Raw genomic sequence first — 18,103 nt, 5'->3', positions numbered from 1 at the left:
ACCACAGTTCTCATGCAGTTCATAGTTCTGCGGTATGGGTGCGCATCCAAGGCTCTACCGATAATTCTGTGAGCCAAATGCCATGTTCCTGCTGTCTTGGAGCATATAGGTGAGTGGGCACAGAGGAAAGCTAGGCACAGAAAGCACAGGACTCTGCCCAGGCTTTTCCATGCGAGTTTCCTTGGGGCTCCCCAGCCACCAGACATCCTCAGGGGCCTCATCTCACAGCAGCCACTCTGTCTGCTGTTCGGCCACACCCACTTTGAGCTTCAGCCGAGGCCTGCAGAGCGGCTGCTCAGGTGCTGCTGTAGCTTTTTGCCATGGCTGAGCTTCCCCCACCAGCCGGCCTTGCTACCTTTCCCTGCGCATGCCTCCTTCCCTGCGCATGCCTCCTTCCCTGCGCTTGTCTCCTTCCCTGCGCATGCCTCCTTCCCTGCGCATGCCTCCTTCCCAGCGCATGCCTCTTCCCCCCCCCCCCCCCCGCGCATGCCTCCTTCTCTGCGCATGCCTCTTTCCCCGCGCATGCCTCCTTCCCTGCAACTAGGAGCTGTTACAAGCCAAAGTGATGCCCACTGGACTTTTATCTCTGCTTCACTCAAAACAATTCCCACTTAGATCGAACCTGAATTCCATTTGTTTGCCTCCTGTGTTTTCAAGGTTTAAAACGATTATTTTTTTTAAATCAGTTTTTATTTGTGTGTGTGTGTGTGTGCGCGCACATGTGTACACATGCACACGTGCAGGTGTAAATGCAGGTACCCACAGAGGCCAGAAGATGGCATTGGATTCTCCCTCTTCCCAGAGCCGGAGCTATGGGTGGTTGTGAGCTATGTGATGTGGGTGCTGGGAACCGAGTTCAGGTCCTCTGGGAGAGCAGCAAATGCTCTTAACCGCTGAGCCATCTATCCTGCCCCAATGGTCAAGAGTTTTTATATTGCAATGTATAAGTCTGGTTATAGCATGGTTCTGGAAATTGTGCCTTCCTATATTCCAAGACTAAAAATTATATTATTGTTCAGCCTAGGAAACAATTAGTCTGGTGAAGAGTCTCAGAGGCGAGGGCCACCTCTTGGTCTTCTATCCATGTCATGGTGGGCCTTCTCTGGGTTCTCCAAGTTTCAAATCAGCCTTCCGCTACTGTAACAAGTGCCTAAGCTAGTCAGCTGGTGAAGGGTCACCTGGCTTGCAGTTTGTGAAGTTCCTCACCTTCATACTCCAAGAGCAGAAGTGTGGCATTTGGTTCCCAGCCTTATGACTAGCTGCCTTCATTGCTTTTGGCCCACCACAGGCAAATATTATGGTGGGAGTGTGTGGTAGAGAAAACCCTATGGCTGGGTGTGACACAGAGAGGGCTGGGGTCCCATTTTTCTCTTCAAAAGTATGTCTCTAGTGGTGGGTGAACTTTTATGGAGCCCACCTCATAAAGGTGACACTTCCTCCAGAATATAGGCCAAGGAGCAGGCCTTTGACAAATCAGCCTTCGGTGGACACTCCAGGCTGAAATCTCAGCAGACTCTCTGAGACAGAAGCTCAATGAGGGGGTTAGAAGCACCCAGGTCTTTGCTCTGATGTCATGTGATGGTCAAATGAGCTTAGGAAAATAGAAGTCCAAAACACCGTGGTTCCTCATGGCCTAAGTACAAATGGCTCCCCGATGGGCAGGTCTGAGGTGTGGCTCACACTGGCCAGGTCTGAGGTGTGGCTGGCACTGGCCAGATATGAGGTGTGGCTCACACTGGCCAGGTCTGAGGTGTGGCCCACACTGGCCAGGTCTGAGGTGTGGCCCACACTGGCCAGGTCTGAGGTGTGGCCCACACTGGCCAGGTCTGAGGTGTGGCTGGCACTGGCCAGATCTGAGGTGTGGCTCACACTGGCCAGGTCTGAGGTGTGGCTCACACTGGTCAGGTCTGAGGTGTGGCTCACACTGACCAGGTCTGAGGTGTGGCTCACACTGACCCTCTCACCCCATCACAGGTTCGAGAAGATGATCAGCGGGCTGTACATGGGGGAGCTGGTCAGGCTCATCTTGCTGAAGATGGCCAAAGTTGGTCTCCTGTTTGGGGGTGCAAAGTCCTCCGCTCTCCACACAAAGGGCAAGATTGAAACACAGCACGTGGCTGCCATGGAGATGTAAGCTGCTGGGGTGTCCCTTCCTTCTTGCCTCTGTGAAGGGCTGGAGGTCCCTCCTTGCCTCTGTGAAGGGCTGGGGTGTCCCCTGCTGCCCTGAGTCTGTGGAGGCCTGGGTTGGTGGCCACAGTGCCATGCACTCAGATGATGGAGCAGACCTTCTTCCCTCACAGGGACTTTCAGTCCCGGCCTTGGCTGTCACACCCTTTGGGTCACTAGCCAGGGACTGCACTGTCAGAAAGCCACCTACGTGCCATGATTTCCTGTCTTCTTCCTCCCTTGAAGGGTGACTAGTAATAATTTGGCAGTCACTGATCCCTTGGGATTGGAATCAAGTCCTGGATTCTTACCCTGAATCGCACATTTGCGTATAGTTTTGCTTATGATCTGGTTGTAGCCTTGTACTCTGTACGGTGCAGAGTCCCTGAGCCAGGCTGTAGAACCTGAGTCTTTTCCCTGGGCTCCTGGTATGGCTGCCTTCTGATCTGCTGATCTGAGTCTTTATACGCAAAGCCCCGCAGCGGCGTGAAGAAAGAGCTTAGTGCAATCTGACCAGAAACCTGCTCCCGAGGCTTGGAACCCCCAGCTCTCCCCTGAGCTTCGCAATCAGTCTAACGTGCAGAATCCATGTCTGCACAGAACTTGGCAGGGATGAGCCCTGAGCGGCAGTAGAATGTGACGTGCTTAAAAGTGTGGACTCTGGGGGTTGGGGATTTAGCTCAGTGGCAGAGCGCTTGCCTAGGAAGCACAAGGCCCTGGGTTCCGTCAGGCCCTGGGTTCGGTCCCCAGCTCCGAAAAAAAAGAACCAAAAAAAAAAAAAGTGTGGACTCTGGGGTTAGGGATTTAGCTCAGTGGTAGAGCGCTTACCTAGCAAGCACAAGGCCCTGGGTTCGGTCCCCAGCTCCGAAAAAAAAGAAAAAAAAAAGTGTGAGCTCTGAAATTTAACTGCGGGAGTCCAAGCCACAGCTCCAGGACTTAGGTAGGTGCTTTGTGAGCAGAGACAAGCCACTCACCCTCTGCCTCAGACCTCTCGCCTGGACCATCTCCTAAGAGCTCCTTCCCTTGGGATTCTTGTGAAGATCGGAGGAGTAGGCTGGCGAGTCAGAGCCTTAGCACGCGTGCGGTGGCTCGTAGTAGCTGCTCTGCTCACTGCTGATGCTGTCTTTGGTTATATTGTGTTCTTATGAGAGGGTGCACACAACCCACACAGCATGGGGAAGTGTGGGCCTCTCACTCTTGTCCCCTGCTCAGGAGTAAAGAAGGCCTGGCCAATACGAGAGAGATCCTGGTGGATTTGGGCCTGGACCCCTCTGAGTCAGACTGCATCGCTGTCCAGCACGTGTGCACCATCGTCTCTTTTCGCTCGGCCAATCTCTGCGCCGCTGCGCTGGCAGCCATCTTGACTCGCCTCCGAGAGAACAAGAAGCTGGCCCGGCTCCGCACCACGGTGGGCATGGATGGAACCCTCTACAAAACACACCCTCAGTAAGTGCCACCCGCCAGTGTATCCCAAGCTGAGTTGCCCCTGGAGTTGAGCCCTGGTGCTCCCTCAGGTTTCTGTGATATATCCGTGCAGTTGGAATCAGGTTCCTCTTACTGGTTCTAAGATTTCAAGGGAAGACTGAGCAAAGGCTGCATTTACAGAGCTGGCCAGACACTTTGGGGAGTCACTCGGGCCATTAGCTGGATGTGGTGGTGCAGACCGGTAATGGCAGCACTCGAAGGGGCTGACCAGCAACATGTTCCCTATTGTGTATGGAGGGCCGAGCAATGGAGATTTCCACCGGAAGGAGGCAGGGAGAAAGCAAGCTTGAGCTCAGTCTGGGCTGTGCAGCAAGACCTATCTAAAAAGAAAAGTTTGGGGGGCCAGAGAGATGGCTCAGTGGTTAAGAGCACAGACTGCTCTTCCAGGGGTCCTGAGTTCAATTCCCAGCACCCACATGGTGGCTCCCAACCATCTGTATGGGATCTGATGCCCTCTTCTGGTGTGTCTGAAGACAGAGACAGTGAACTCACATAAAATAATAAATAAATAAATAAATAAATAAATAAATAAATAAATAAATAAATAAATAAATAAAATCTTTAAAAAAAAGTCTGCTAAAACTATTGCCTAATTAGAAAGACCCTCTATCATCCACCCACCCATCCACCTGTCTATCTATCCTATCTATCTATATCCACCCACTTATTTATCTATCTATCTATCTATCCTATCTATCTATATCCACCCACTTATTTATCTATCTATCTATCTATCTATCTATCCTATCTATCTATATCCACCCACTTATCTATCTATCTATCTATCCTATCTATCTATATCCACCCACCTATCTATCTATCTATCTATCTATCTATCTATCTATCTATGTCCATCCACCTATCTATCTATATCCATCCACCTATCTATCTATCTACTCACCCATCTGTCTGTCTATCCATCCATCCATCCATGTATGTATTGGTATGTTCATTCATTTGTCTTTCATGTGTCCGCATGCCTGTCTGCCTGCCCATCTGTATATCTGTTTCTGTGTCTCCCTACCTTTCTTTCCATCTGTCATTCTTCCTCGCCATCTTCCTCTCCGCTATTTAGGTAATACCCACGGCATAGTCGTACTGAAAAGTCAGAGATACCCAGTCATTGATGGGGAAAATCAGTGATGGCGGGGGTCGCCAGATCCCGCCAGGAAGACATAGGGAAATGAAAATTCCTCAGAGGGATTCAGAGTTAAAGACTCGTTAGCTAACAGAGGCTTCACTGGAAGCCAGGAGTGTACACCCTAGAAAGGGCTGAGAGAGCAAATCCTTCGCCACAGACAGAGGTGACATTGTTCATTCATACCCTCTGGGTTGAAACATCAGCACTTCCTGTCCTGGTCCATCCTCACACCGTCCACAAGCAGGGCCCCTTGGAACCCACAGCCCACTAGCTCTGTGTCCTTGCCCACTGGCCAGACTGCTCGGTATTTGACTGCCATCTCTACCTCCAGGTACCCCAAACGCCTACACAAAGTGGTGAGGAGGCTGGTCCCAAACTGTGATGTCCGCTTCCTCCTATCAGAGAGCGGAAGCACCAAAGGGGCTGCCATGGTGACCGCAGTGGCCTCTCGGGTGCAGGCCCAGCGTAAGCAGATCGATAAGGTGCTGGCTTTGTTCCATTTGACCCGAGAGCAACTCCTGGGTGTGCGGGACAAGATGCGGGCTGAACTTGAGTATGGGCTGAAGAAAAAAACTCACGCTCTGGCTACAGTGAAGATGCTTCCCACCTACGTCTATGGGATGCCCGATGGCACAGGTTGGTTGGTGGGTGATACAGGCACCCACCTGCTCTCTAGGGGTGTGAGGGCTTCTGTCTACATTCTGCAAATGCAGTGTGGTTAGAGCCTTGGTTGGAAGAGTCTGCATGACTTGGTTAAATCATATGCGGGTATCTATCTGTGTGAGTGTGTGTGTGTCTGTGTGTCTCTATGTGTGTATGATTGAATGTGTGTTTGTATGTATATGAGTGTATGTATTACAGTGTCAGTGTGTGTATATGTCTGTATGTGTGCATGAGTGTGTCTGTGTGTCTCTCTGTGTATATGTGTGTCTCTGTGTATATATATGTTTGTATGTAAGTGTGTATCTCTGTGTTATACATGTGTTTCTGTGTATATATGTTTGTGTTGTGTATGTGTATGTGTCTGTATATGTGTGTCTGTGTGTGAGTGTATATGTCTATGTCTGTGTGTGTCTCTGTGTGTATGTGTATGTGTATGTCTATGTCTGTGTGTCTCTCTCTGTGTGTATGTGTGCGTCTATGTATGTTTGTGTGTGTCTCTGTGTCTGTTTGTGTGTGTGTGTGTGTGTGTGTGTGTGTTGTCGTCTTGGTGTGGGTGATAACAGGAATAGACTTCTTGCTGTAAGTCTGCAGAAGTCCCTATGCTGCCCCAAACCTCCCTATGGACACTTGGGCTTCTGTGGGCCTTAGGGCTCCCTCTGGCTGGTTCTTCTGGGGTTTGGGTTACAGCCTTGCTCCTCACTGTTTCAGCCCTGACGTTTCCAACTCTCAACTGCTGTTCTCTCTGGGGAATCACTGAGCAGCAGAATCAGTTCTCTGCAGCCGCCCCACCTCTGTTCACCCTCAGGAGCTTCTGCAAGCCACACCATACACGTGGAGAGGTTCGGGGACAGCTTGTGGGAGCTGGCTCTCTCCTTCCACTTTGTGAGACCTGAGGCTCAAAGTCAGGATGTTAGACTCGGAGGTGGCTGCCTTCACCCCCTGCGTCTTCTTGCTGGCCCATGCTCAGGTTTACAGCTTGCTTTGAGTAATTTCATCCCACAAACCACTGCCTGTTACCTAAGATGGGATATTCCCATTTCACAGATGGCACAGCTCATTAGAACAGTAAAATACACCAGCCGTTTCTTTCTCTTTTCATCTCCCGCTACCCCCCCTCCCCCGTGTCCCTCAATTCTCCCTGAAACAGTGGCTGCATGATAGGCTCTGCTCTAGGCCCAAACACAGCAGAGTCCCTGTGCTTATGAATGGAGCTTAGAGAGGCAGGCAAAAGGTAACGTAAATGACACATGCTATCAGGAAAGGATGGGCGCTGGGAAGAAAAATAAAGATGGCTGGAATGATGTCTTTGGCAAGTGTGAGGGACAGAAAGAACAGTATGGCCGGAAGCGAGTGGGTGAATGGAGGGCAACAAGAGACGTTGTGTAGACAAGACTCTGATCCCCAGGGGCAGGGTGTGGGGGTGAGGCTGCAGTTGGGGACCTGCACGGTTCCATGATACAGGGCTGGGGATGCTTTCCCAGCTGGAGGACATGGAGCCCAGGGAAGAGGCGACAGGAACTGCTTATGCCTGGCCAATGAGATAGCTCATAGTGTAAGGCTGTCTCCTATGTAAACCTGGTAACCCGAGCTCCACCCCAGGAACCACCCACAGACGTGTCCCCGGTCCAAATATGTCCCGTGGCACATGTGCCCTCCCCCCCAGATCATGCACATGTCTGCACACGTAGAGGAAGAGCAGGGTCATGCTCCTGGTGCAGGACTCCCCTGGACCATTTCATCTGGAAGGAGATGCTTTCCAGAGCCCCTCGTACTCAGGTTAGCTGGCCCGGATCCCCATGCATGGTCCCTGAGCGCCAGGTTCTACCCATTGTGTTTTATAGCAGAGGCTTAGGACCCATTGGTCAGGAAGGTTTAGAGCTGCAAGAACCTTGAAGACTCAACTTCCTCCCTCTGCAGACGTGGAAGGAGGCCCAGGATGAAAGCTGTTTCTCAGAAGCTGTGCTTGGGTCTTGGGATATGAGGGCTAAGAAAAATGTTCTGGCCTAAGACAAGTTCCAGGTACCTACCAGGACCTGAAGCTTCTCCTGTCTAGGAGGCCAGGAGAGAGGCTCCCCTTCTGAGCTTGGCCCTCTGTTCTTCCTCCAAGTGCCCAACCGGGGTCCCTGCTCAGCATGTGCGGGTGGGATGCAGCCTCCACTCTCTCTCCCACAGAGAAAGGAAAGTTCCTTGCCCTGGACTTGGGGGGAACTAACTTCCGCGTCCTCCTTGTAAAGATCAGGAAGAGGTCGGTGCGAATGTACAACAAGATCTTTGCCATCCCTCTGGAGATCATGCAGGGCACTGGAGAGGAGGTGGAGTATTAGGACTGGGGGGTTAGGGGGTGGGGGAGCAGGGGGTTGGGGTGGGGGAGAGGGGATTAGGGGGTGGGGAGGCCAGCCTCGGCCCCCATCAGTGCACACCTTGCATGAGCACCTCTCTCTCCCTGCAGCTCTTTGACCACATTGTGCAGTGCATCGCTGACTTCCTGGACTATATGGGCCTCAAGGGCGCCCAGCTGCCTTTGGGCTTCACATTCTCCTTCCCCTGCAGACAAACATGCATCGACAAGGTAAGATGACCCTGCCAGGCACACAGCCAGCCCGGAGGCTGCCCTCCCCTGTGGCCCTTTCAAGGTTCCTCTGTGTCTGTGCTCACATTGGGTTGGTTTTTGAGACAGGTTCTCCTGTATCCTAGGCAGGCCAAAGATCAACATGAATTTCTGATCTTCTTGCTTCCACCTTCTGTCCTGGGGTAGCAGGCGGGCACCACCATGCCCAGCCCGTGTCATGCTAGGATCGGACCCAGGGCAGAACGTACACGAGGCAAGCACTTTACTGACTGAACCACATCACCAAGCCACTGTTTGCACATCTGGGAACACATGGTGGAGAGGGACTGAACCACTTAAAGGGTTTTCTGTTTACTGAATTTCATTTCTCCTTATTTTGAAGTTCACTAAAAGGGTTAGTTAATTCCTGGGTATCTTCAGGGAATTGGGTGCAGGGCTGCCCACAGGTACCACAGTCCACGTTGCTCAGTCCATTCTACAGATTGGCATAGTGTCCACACTGACCCTGTGCACATGCTCCTGAGTCCCGGAACAAACAAACAAACAAACAAACAAACAAAGCGGGGTGTGGGGGAGTGCTGAGTCTGAGTCTGGTGTTTTCTAATTCAGCCTCTTTAGAACACCTCTGTCCGTCATGGGCTACTTTAGCAGTGGGATGGCTCTGTCCCCAGACTTTGAGTCTGTGTAGCAGTGACAGGAACACCCCTGAGTCTTGAAGACCACGCAGAGCTGTGAAGAGCCTGTTTAGCAGGAGCCATGTTGGGATAGTTGAAGTAGAAGTAGGTGAAGAACATACATGTTCTACCAGTGACCCGATTCCATGTCTCGTCCCTATTGGATCTGAGGTGCTCTGTCATTCTGAGAGTGGCTGCCCAAGTAAAGTGTTCCCCTTGTTTGTTTCAGGGGACTCTAGTAGGATGGACCAAAGGCTTCAAGGCCACCGACTGTGAAGGGGAGGACGTGGTGGACATGCTCAGAGAAGCCATCAAGAGGAGAAACGTAGGCTGTGGTGGGGAGGCTCATGTTGGACCAGTCCTCTTCCCCTGCCCTGCCACGATTTACCAGACCTCGGTCTGCCTTGGGCCGAGGTGCCCCTGGCACATTCTGTTCCAGGACAACTGCTTGCTTGCTTTGCAGGAGTTTGACCTGGACATAGTTGCAATCGTGAATGACACGGTGGGGACCATGATGACCTGTGGCTATGAGGATCCCCGGTGTGAGATTGGCTTGATTGCAGGTACGTGGTAGGCCGGTGTCTGGGGACAGTGACCCGGTCCCCTCGCACTCTCCTGGGCTCTTTGCTTTGTTTCCAGGATGTGATTCAGTCTGGGGACCCAGGTTGGCTCATTCCCAGGCTCTTTCTCACCAAGCCTGTGAGCCAAGGTCCTTCTTTTCATCGGGGAAGGAGAAGATACATTAAGAAGGAGGTTTTTTGTTTGTTTTGTTTTTCATTTTCCCCCTTCACGTCTTGGACATCCCCATGGATGTATATTGTGGTTCCGGCTTTCTGCCTCCTCCCTGTGGTGTCCAGGCACCAAACAGGGAAGGCTTGAGTGGAACTGAGTTCTGAGGTCCACATCTTCCCTTGGTGTGTCTGGGCTCCGGTACCCACCAGGCAGTAAAGGATGAAGCCAAGTCTGAAACACATGGGTCAGGAGGACCTGGGTCTGTCAGGGACTGCTGGGGAGGGAGGAAGTTTCCTCTGGAGATCTCAGTGTCACATATGCTCAACGGTCGATTCTCTCAGACGATATTCAAAGAAACAGGGTATGTGTGCATGCACTTTATCTGGGGTGAACCAAGGAGTACATAGTTTTGGAAGGGGATGAGAATTTCCAGGGTGGGCAAAGGTCATTGGCTAAAGGCTTAGGTACTGAGATGCCTCATTGGCACTGGGAAGCCTTCCAGGAGTCTTGGGTGCAGGACTACACGACATTCCTCAGGTAGTCTGTGGTGGGCCTCGGGATCCCCCAGAGAAGAGGAAGCCCCAGTGACAAAAGGAGTCCGCCCTTTTGCACTGAGCTCAGGGCTGTGTAGCAATGCCAGCCTTCAACCTCAGTAGCAGGGTTTCCCGACAGTATACAGTGTTGTAACTACGGTCGCCTCCATTACTGTGTCTCCTCCTGCTCACTCTCCCTGCTTTCAACTTACGGTTCAGGGGCCAGGTGTTGGGGGAGGAAGGAGGCTGCTGTTGGACATGGTGGCCTGGGGCTGTGGAACTGGGTCTGACTCTGGCTCTGCTCCTGCTGCTGTCGGGATGATGGTAATGGGGTGCTGATGATGCTAGGCACCATGGGCATGACGACGATGGTAACGAGGGTGCCGAGGTGGGGGGTGATGAGGATGGGAAGGATGGAGATGCTGCTGCTGATTACAGTGATGGCAATGGTGGGTATGATGGGGTGATAGGGAAGATGATGGTGATGATGATGGTGATGATGGTGGTGGTGTTGATGATGGTGATGATGATGGTGGTGATGATGATGATGGTGATGGTGATGGTGATGATGGTGGTGATGGTGATGATGATGGTGGTGGTGATGGTGATGATGATGGTGATGATGGTGGTGGTGGTGATGATGGTGGTGGTGATGGTGATGATGATGGTGATGATGGTGGTGGTGATGATGATGGTGATGATGATGGTGGTGGTGATGGTGATGATGATGGTGATGATGGTGGTGGTGATGATGATGGTGATGATGATGGTGATGATGATGACAATGATGATGATGGTGATGGTGATGATGATGGTGATGATGGTGATGATGATGATGGTGGTGGTGGTGATGATGGTGGTGGTGATGGTGATGATGGTGGTGGTGATGGTGATGATGGTGGTGGTGATGGTGATGATGGTGGTGGTGATGATGGTGGTGGTGGTGATGATGGTGGTGGTGATGGTGATGATGGTGGTGATGATGATGGTGATGATGGTGATGGTTGTGATGATGATGGTGATGATGGTGATGGTGGTGATGATGATGGTGGTGCTGGTGGAGATGCTGCTGCTGCTAAGGATGGCGAGAACCATTCATTGGCTACTTAACAGGTAGAGGGAATACACAGATACTGCCTTATTTTCTTCTTTTTAACAACTCCATAGGGCACTTGTTTAAGACTGTCTAGCTGAGGGGGTTGGGGATTTAGCTCAGTGGTAGAGCGCTTGCCTAGCAAGCGCAAGGCCCTGGGTTCGGTCCCCAGCTCCAAAAAATAGAAAAAATAGAAAAGAAAAAGACTGTCAGCTGAATAGGAACCCGGAGCCCTGTCCAGCTCTGTCTTGGACCCTAGACACCAATCATTTATGGCATTCATCTGCCTCCCGTAGACCTAGTGTTATCTTTGAGGACTGAAGTTCCCTCATGATTCCTTCCAGGGACAGGAAGCAACGTGTGCTACATGGAAGAAATGAGGAACATTGAGCTGGTGGACGGGGATGAAGGCCGGATGTGCGTCAACACGGAGTGGGGCGGGTTTGGCGACAACGGCTGCATAGATGACATCCGCACGCAGTACGACAAGGAGGTGGATGAGGGCTCCCTGAATGCCGGCAAACAGAGGTGAGAAGGCCAGGTGGGGTGTGAGTGTGTGTGTGTGTGTGTGTGTGTGTGTGTGTGTGTGTGTGTGATGTGTGAAGGGGTTACGTGTAGGTGTGATCCCATGGGGTGTGTGTGTGTCATGTGTGAAGGGGTTACATGTAGTTGTGATCCCCGTGGATTTTTCTTTAACCCCCTTCCTTCTAAGTAACGACGGGGCGTTTCTATGTCTGCTCTATCCCCCCTTTGCTCTCAAATAAATGACACAGAGGGAGACCTAATCAATTTATTAACAAGCTGCATGCTGGGCAGATGCTTATCTACCCTAACCTCGTTGGCTGCTTACTTCCCAGCCTGTGGCCCTGCACTCTGAGTCTGTTCCATGTGTGTCCTCATGACGACTCACTTGGTGATCTCAGGGTGACCCTTCTGCTCCATCACGTTCTCCTCTTCCTCCTCATGGTTACCGGGACCTCGTGGCAAATCTTCCTGCTCTCTTTTCTCCTCTTCCTCCTTCTCTCTTCTCTTTTTGCTTGGAACCCCCTGACTGGGGTGAGAAGTCCCGCCCTGTGCTCTCCTGCCCAGCTATAGGCTGAATAAGCTCTTTATTAACCAATCACTGAGGTAGGAGATGCTCCAAATGACAGGCCAATGCCAATGTCAGGACTGCCACCAGATCTCTGGGCACAGCAATCAGCATTTGAATATACAGTGCACAACACCATGCCCCAGCAGAAGCCTTTTGCCGAACCCAGGGAGCAGGTCTGTTCGTGGCATCAACCTGACAGCTTTGTCTATGCATATTATACCTCTGTGCCAGATGCCAGAACAGGGGATACAAGAAGGCCACCTTGATGTTTCTGACAGGAGAGTGAGGGGTCCCTTCTCTAATTACCATAAGGTACGTTGAAGACTCCTGGGCCAGAAGCTGTCAGTGTCTCCTTGCAGAGTGCCTGGGTAACACAGAGCAGGGCTGTGGTAACCTAGTGGGCTGGGCTTTCCTAGGTCCCATTTAGAGGTCAAGGTCCTTGGCCTTTTAAGGTCATTGACTTCTAAGGAGTGGGAAAGTGGTCCCCAGGATGGATGGGAACACTGACCTCGACAAGGGATCACATCTTATCAAGGGCCACAAGCCTTTGTGAGGTACGATGCAATTTCTAACTACTGAAAAGACAGAAGATAATGAATGGCTTCTAGACACCTTGCAGTAGATTTCTGCCTGCGTTCTGATACTCACTGGAATAGAGGGCCAGACTGACGGGAAGCTAGAGTGTGAGGCCGCAGTACTGAGTCTGGTCCCTCCCCTAGATCAAGGTTAGGAAAGTTTTCTACCAACAGCCAGAGAGTGTTTTAGATCTTGTGAGACGTGTCCTGGCTAAGCTTGGGTTTGTAATATGTAAACAGGGGAAGCAGAGATTTATCACAGAGGCATACAAGCAAGTGGAGGTTGGACATGTCAGAAATGTGCTAAGACCGGCTCAAGGATGTTGGGGACTGCGGAGCTGAGAACATTGCCTAGGCGGAGGCTCGAACAGATCGCCCTATTTGGCAACCTTCGCTCCTGGCTGGCAGTGGAGTTGCTGTAACCCAAGTGAGGTGGTTGTTTTAAAACAAAGAGTCTTCAGGCTGAGACCCTGGCTCAGCCTAGAGTTCTGGGGCAGTGTGCATGAATCCTGGGCCCAGTCCTCATTTCTGCATTAGAAAGGGCTTGACGACCTCATCCCTGATTGCCATTGAGTGTTTCCCGCCCTTCTCACTGGAAGTTTTGGGTCTCAGTTCTGTGACTGTCTGCTCATCTTTCCAGACTGGAGAGTTTAATGGAGTGGAACTGATAAATACTGGATGAATTGAGAACACGACGGCTCCAAGGGGGAGCGGGGAGGTTTTTATTGTAGATATGAGGGGAGAACAACCAGAAACATCTGGAAGAGTCCAGAGCAAGGAGAGAAAGTAATAGAGAGTGAACTGGGCCATGAGAGGAGAGGGAAGAGAGGAGAGCAAGAGGGGACGAGAAGAGAGAGCGAAGACAGGGCCAAGAGAGGGGACCCAGAGCCAGGAGTGGAGGATCAAGAGAGTTTGTGGCCAAAAGGGTCGGATTATATGGGAGTGAGAGGCTGGGAAAGGGAAGTTTAGGGCTGGAGAGGTTTAGGGGAAGAGGGCTGGTCAGCAGAGCTGAGAGAGACCAGCAGGCCAGCATGTGCTTTGGTACACGAGTAGGCACCACGGTTAGCCATTGGTCCCGAGTTTCCTTTGGACCTGGCAAAGCTGCCTTCCATAACGCTGGTTTGCAGCATCTTCCTGCTTGTTTCCAGGACAGCGTGGGTGTGAGGCCAGCATTCAGATGACAGTGAACTCGCATTTCCATTCACCTCAGGCTGGTGAATGGCCAGCCTTCCTCCGCCTCACCTCCCACCCAGCGCAGGGGGATTGCACTCCTGTGCGCTGAGCCTCCCCAGTGCTGGCTGCTTCCTAAGTCTCTTCCTCTCTGGCTGCATTTCCTTATGGAGCACGGTGGAAAGGGGAAAATGGTAATTTTTTAGCACCTTTTGGGTGTTAGTAGCTTGTTGCAATCACTGGTGGACAGATGTCTTCAAAGGCAAAGTCGAAGTCCACCAGGCAAAACCAAAACCCAAATGGAGGAAATCCTTAACAGTTTAGACAGGTAGCACACGGCTGGGAAAGATGGCCGCACTGGGGCCAGGCAAGGGTTGACTCCTGCTTCCTGCCTCCTTAGAATCCTGCTTTGCTCTCAGTTTTCAGACTTACAGTAGGGGCCCGTGCCCCGTGCAGGGATGTGGGAAGCTGGGCTTGTCTCCCAGGCGGCTCCGAGGCCTATCTCCCTCATTTGACCCTGTTCTCTGTATTAGGTTTATTTGACAACTGCAGGGAGAGCCTCAGAGGCCACGGTGAACCATGAGCTTCAGGCGCCTGTGGCTTGCTTTCCACACCCAGAACAGCATCCTCAGAGAGCACTTTTCTGCCCTTACCAGTCTTATCCCCTCTTCCCCAAACAGGTACGAGAAAATGACCAGTGGGATGTACCTGGGGGAGATTGTGAGGCGGATCCTGATCGACCTCACCCGGCAGGGGCTCCTCTTCCGAGGGCAGATTTCAGAGCGACTCCGGACCAGGGGTATCTTTGAAACCAAATTCCTGTCTCAGATTGAAAGGTGATGTATGACCAGACTTATTGCTTTGTGTGGGATGCTGAGGGAAGGGGGTGGCTCCTCACAAGGGGTGGGAAGATTTGAGATGGGAAAATGAAAGCAAGACTGGGGATGTGGCTCAGATGGCAGGGTGCTTGCTCAGCCTGTGTGAAGCCCTGGGTTCGATCCCTGCATCTTCAGAAAGCAGGTGTGTGGTTTGCACCTGTTATCTCAGTCCTCAGGAAGTGGAGGCAGGAGGGCCAGGATCAGTGTTGGCTTACATGGCGAGTTCGAAGCCATCCTGGAGCCCTGGAGAAGGAAACAGAGAGAGTGGGCAGGAAAACTCCAGTAGCCATGGAGTTCACTCACGGCCACTCCATTGTCCATCCCCCTGCATCTGATCCCAGCCCACAGGACAGCATACTGCCTGGGGATAGATCAGCCCCAGGTCACTTAATTGAAAGGACTGGGTTCTCTACCAGGGTTCCAGAAGGATACCACAGGAATTAATTTAGGCTACAAGTTATCCCCCCTCTATTTTGAAAAGATGGTGTACCTGTGAGAAAGAAATATCTGGAAAAGGAAAATCACTCATGCGCTTGTTAACAAATGTGGCTACTTTGAGTTTTGTGTATTTTGTCCCCTCTTGGGTTCTTTAAGGTTTGCAAGCTTATCTGACACATGCCATCATTTTACATGTGATTTACATATCATTTATTCAGTGTTTAGTCATAGGGAGTTTCACTTACAATGCTCGGTTGTCTGTCTGTCTGTTTGTAGACAGGGTCTGATATGGCCCAGGTGGCCTCAAAGTTGCAACGTAGCTGAGTCCTGTCTCTACCTCCCAAGTGCTGGGGTTCCAGTATTTGCACCGTGCCTGGCTTCTGCTTCTTGTCTTACTATTTATCATGGAGGATTTCAAACCTCTTCAAAAGCAGAACAACGGTGAAGCAGACCCAGTGTTCCCATCGCTGTCCCTCACAAAGGTGTGGTCAGCTCCGTACCAGACTGCATCTGTCCCACACTCCCACTGGCTCGGCCTCTGGCTAGGTTAAGTTGGAACGGAGCCCACACCTCATGTCAGCTCATTTATAAATATTTCAAGATGAGCTCTAAAACAGAAGCCCTTTAAAAGGTCATAACCAACTACCATTATCATATCCCAAACAGCTCCTGTGAGCCCTAATGTCAGAAATACCTTCTCTGAGTTGTTCTTGAACTGTCAGACGAACACCGACACAGCAGTGCAGTCGTCTCGGATGCGTTAGTAGGCAAACAGGGCCCTTCTGTTTGACCTGCGTGCCTAAGATACGTTTTACTCCATAGGCGTTCTCTCTCTCCCTTCCTTGCTTTCCCTAACTGCACAGTCGCTGAGGAAGCCATATTTCATCCTCCAACCTTCCCGTATTCCAGACTTGAACGATTACAGCAGCATTCAGTTCTCTCCTTTGTCCCTCGGATCTCCTGGAAATCTTACATTCACCCAGGATCCCCGATCAGATTCAGTGTTGAATTTCCGTCTGTCTGTCCCTTTTCTATATTGTCACTGTTCGTCGATGTGTATGACGACAGTCTTGTGTTGCCGGCATTAATTAGTCAGAACGTTTCTCGAAAGCAGGCTTTCCTTTATCGACTGGCTACTGTGACGATCATTTTGAAATTCTGTATAAAACTTCCCTGTTACTATATTGTAATTTAGTATGCGACGCCAAGGTTATAATTTATGAATTTCGGTTATTCTGAGAAACACCATAATAGTTACTCTTTTGCACATAGTCATTTGCGTCTTATGAATTATTTACTTAGGAGTAGAAGCAGCTGACAAGTGGAGTACTTCCCTGAGGGTGCACTGCTTTTTTGGAAAGCGACTTTTGAGGCTGGGGATGTGGCTCAGTTGGTAATGCTTCCCTGGAGTGCGCAAAGCCCATGGTTCAAGTCCTCAGCATAGCATAAGGTCTGGCGGGGCACGTGTGTAACCTTAGTACAAGGAGACAAAGAGACGCTGAAGGTCATCTTTGGTCCTATAATGAGCTCTACAATAGTCTGGGCTATATGAGACTCTGTCCAGGGGCTGGGGATTTAGCTCAGCGGTAGAGCACTTGCCTAGCAAGCGCAAGGCCCTGGGTTCGGTCCCCAGCTCCGGAAAAAAAAAAAAGAAAAAAAGAAAAAAAAAATGAGACTCTGTCCAAAAATAATGAATGAATGAACGAATGAATAGTTTTCCATCTCCACTACCACCAGTTGTGTGTGTGTGTGTGTGTGTGTGTGTGTGTGTGTATGTGTTGTGCTGGTCCCAAGTGAAAAAAGCCCTCCCGGGGTCAGTAATGGGTGTAAAGAGAGACCAAGCCATACCTCTTATCTATGCCCTTGGGAGGCAGAAACAGGGGAATTTCTTTGGGCTACACAGGGAGTGCCAGGCAAGCCAGGACTTCATAACAAGACTTTATTCCAAAAATACAATTAAACAACAACAACAGAAAACAAATCCATCAGTGGGCTCACAGTAATGTCAGAGCACTCACAGAGGAGCTCCTGTAGGGTTCTTGCTGTCTGGAGAGCCGGCTGTAGAAGGTAGAGTACTGTAAAATCAGGGTCTAGAAAGACAGGGCTCAGGGGTTAAGAGCAGTGACTGCTCTTGGAGAGGACCTGGGCTGGGTTCCCAGCCCCTTTGTGGCTGCTCACCACTGCCTGTAACTCTAATTCCGGGGGATCTCACGCCCTCTTCTGGCCTCTGCAGTGAAAGCCACTCACACAGTGCAAGCCAAACACATAAAACAAAAATAATAAATCTTTTAGAAGAAGAGGGGACGGGGAGGAGAAAGTGGAGGGGGGAAGAGGGGGAGGAGGAGAAGGAGGAGGAGGAGGAGGAGGAGGAGGAAGCACCAGTGGTCTGGCATGCTAAGGAGCAGGTGTACCTGGTGAGATCCTCTGAGAACAGCTCAGTCAGCCTGACTTGCCTGTGCCTGTGCTCTGTGTCCCCTCAGCTCAAACAAGTCATTTCTAGAAGGCAAGTATGGGGGTCGCCTGTACCTCAGCACCTAGCTGATGCAGGGGATTCAGAGTTTGAAGCCAGTCTGGGCTTCAAAGGAAGATCCCGGAGGGAGGGAGGGAGGGAGGGGAGAAGGCAGAGGGGGAAGAGTGTTCACTTTCTCTGTTGGTAGAATGCTTGCCTGGAATGTAGGAAGCTCTGAGTTCAGTTCCTAGCATCACAAGATAAATAAAAATTAAAAAGGAAGTGAAAGGAACAACATAAAAACATCCTATGACTAAACCAGGGTCTCAGGAGCTGTCTGTCTTTATTTATCTGTAGTTGTTCTGTAGCCTGACTGGCCCACTGTGTGACCCCTGCCTGGCCTCCAATCTGTTATTCTTTGGAGGGCTCATCAAACATACAACC

At 51.0% G+C, this 18,103-nt stretch overlaps 1 protein-coding gene across 3 annotated transcripts in view; it reads left to right on the top strand.

The window, feature by feature from the left end:
• Hkdc1 (hexokinase domain containing 1) overlaps positions 1–18,103 on the top strand; it is a 40,590-nt gene that overhangs the window by 17,514 nt on the left and 4,973 nt on the right. For 2 of the 3 annotated variants that reach the window (XM_087596737.1, NM_001432154.1), the window contains 9 exons: positions 1,975–2,130; positions 3,379–3,612; positions 5,124–5,428; positions 7,628–7,767; positions 7,905–8,024; positions 8,928–9,023; positions 9,162–9,261; positions 11,401–11,584; positions 14,575–14,730. In XM_087596737.1, the coding sequence (XP_087452863.1) occupies positions 1,975–2,130; positions 3,379–3,612; positions 5,124–5,428; positions 7,628–7,767; positions 7,905–8,024; positions 8,928–9,023; positions 9,162–9,261; positions 11,401–11,584; positions 14,575–14,730 (1,491 nt within the window). Of the gene's footprint in view, positions 1–507; positions 658–1,974; positions 2,131–3,378; positions 3,613–5,123; positions 5,429–7,627; positions 7,768–7,904; positions 8,025–8,927; positions 9,024–9,161; positions 9,262–11,400; positions 11,585–14,574; positions 14,731–18,103 lie in introns of those variants that run through there. The other variant, NM_001432155.1, reaches the window with a different exon arrangement.

This window comes from Rattus norvegicus, chromosome 20 (genome assembly GCF_021556685.1).
Source record: "Rattus norvegicus strain SHRSP/BbbUtx chromosome 20, alternate assembly SHRSP_T2T, whole genome shotgun sequence".
NCBI classification, from domain to species: domain Eukaryota; kingdom Metazoa; phylum Chordata; class Mammalia; order Rodentia; family Muridae; genus Rattus; species Rattus norvegicus.
This window is presented reverse-complemented; position numbering and strand designations above follow the sequence as displayed.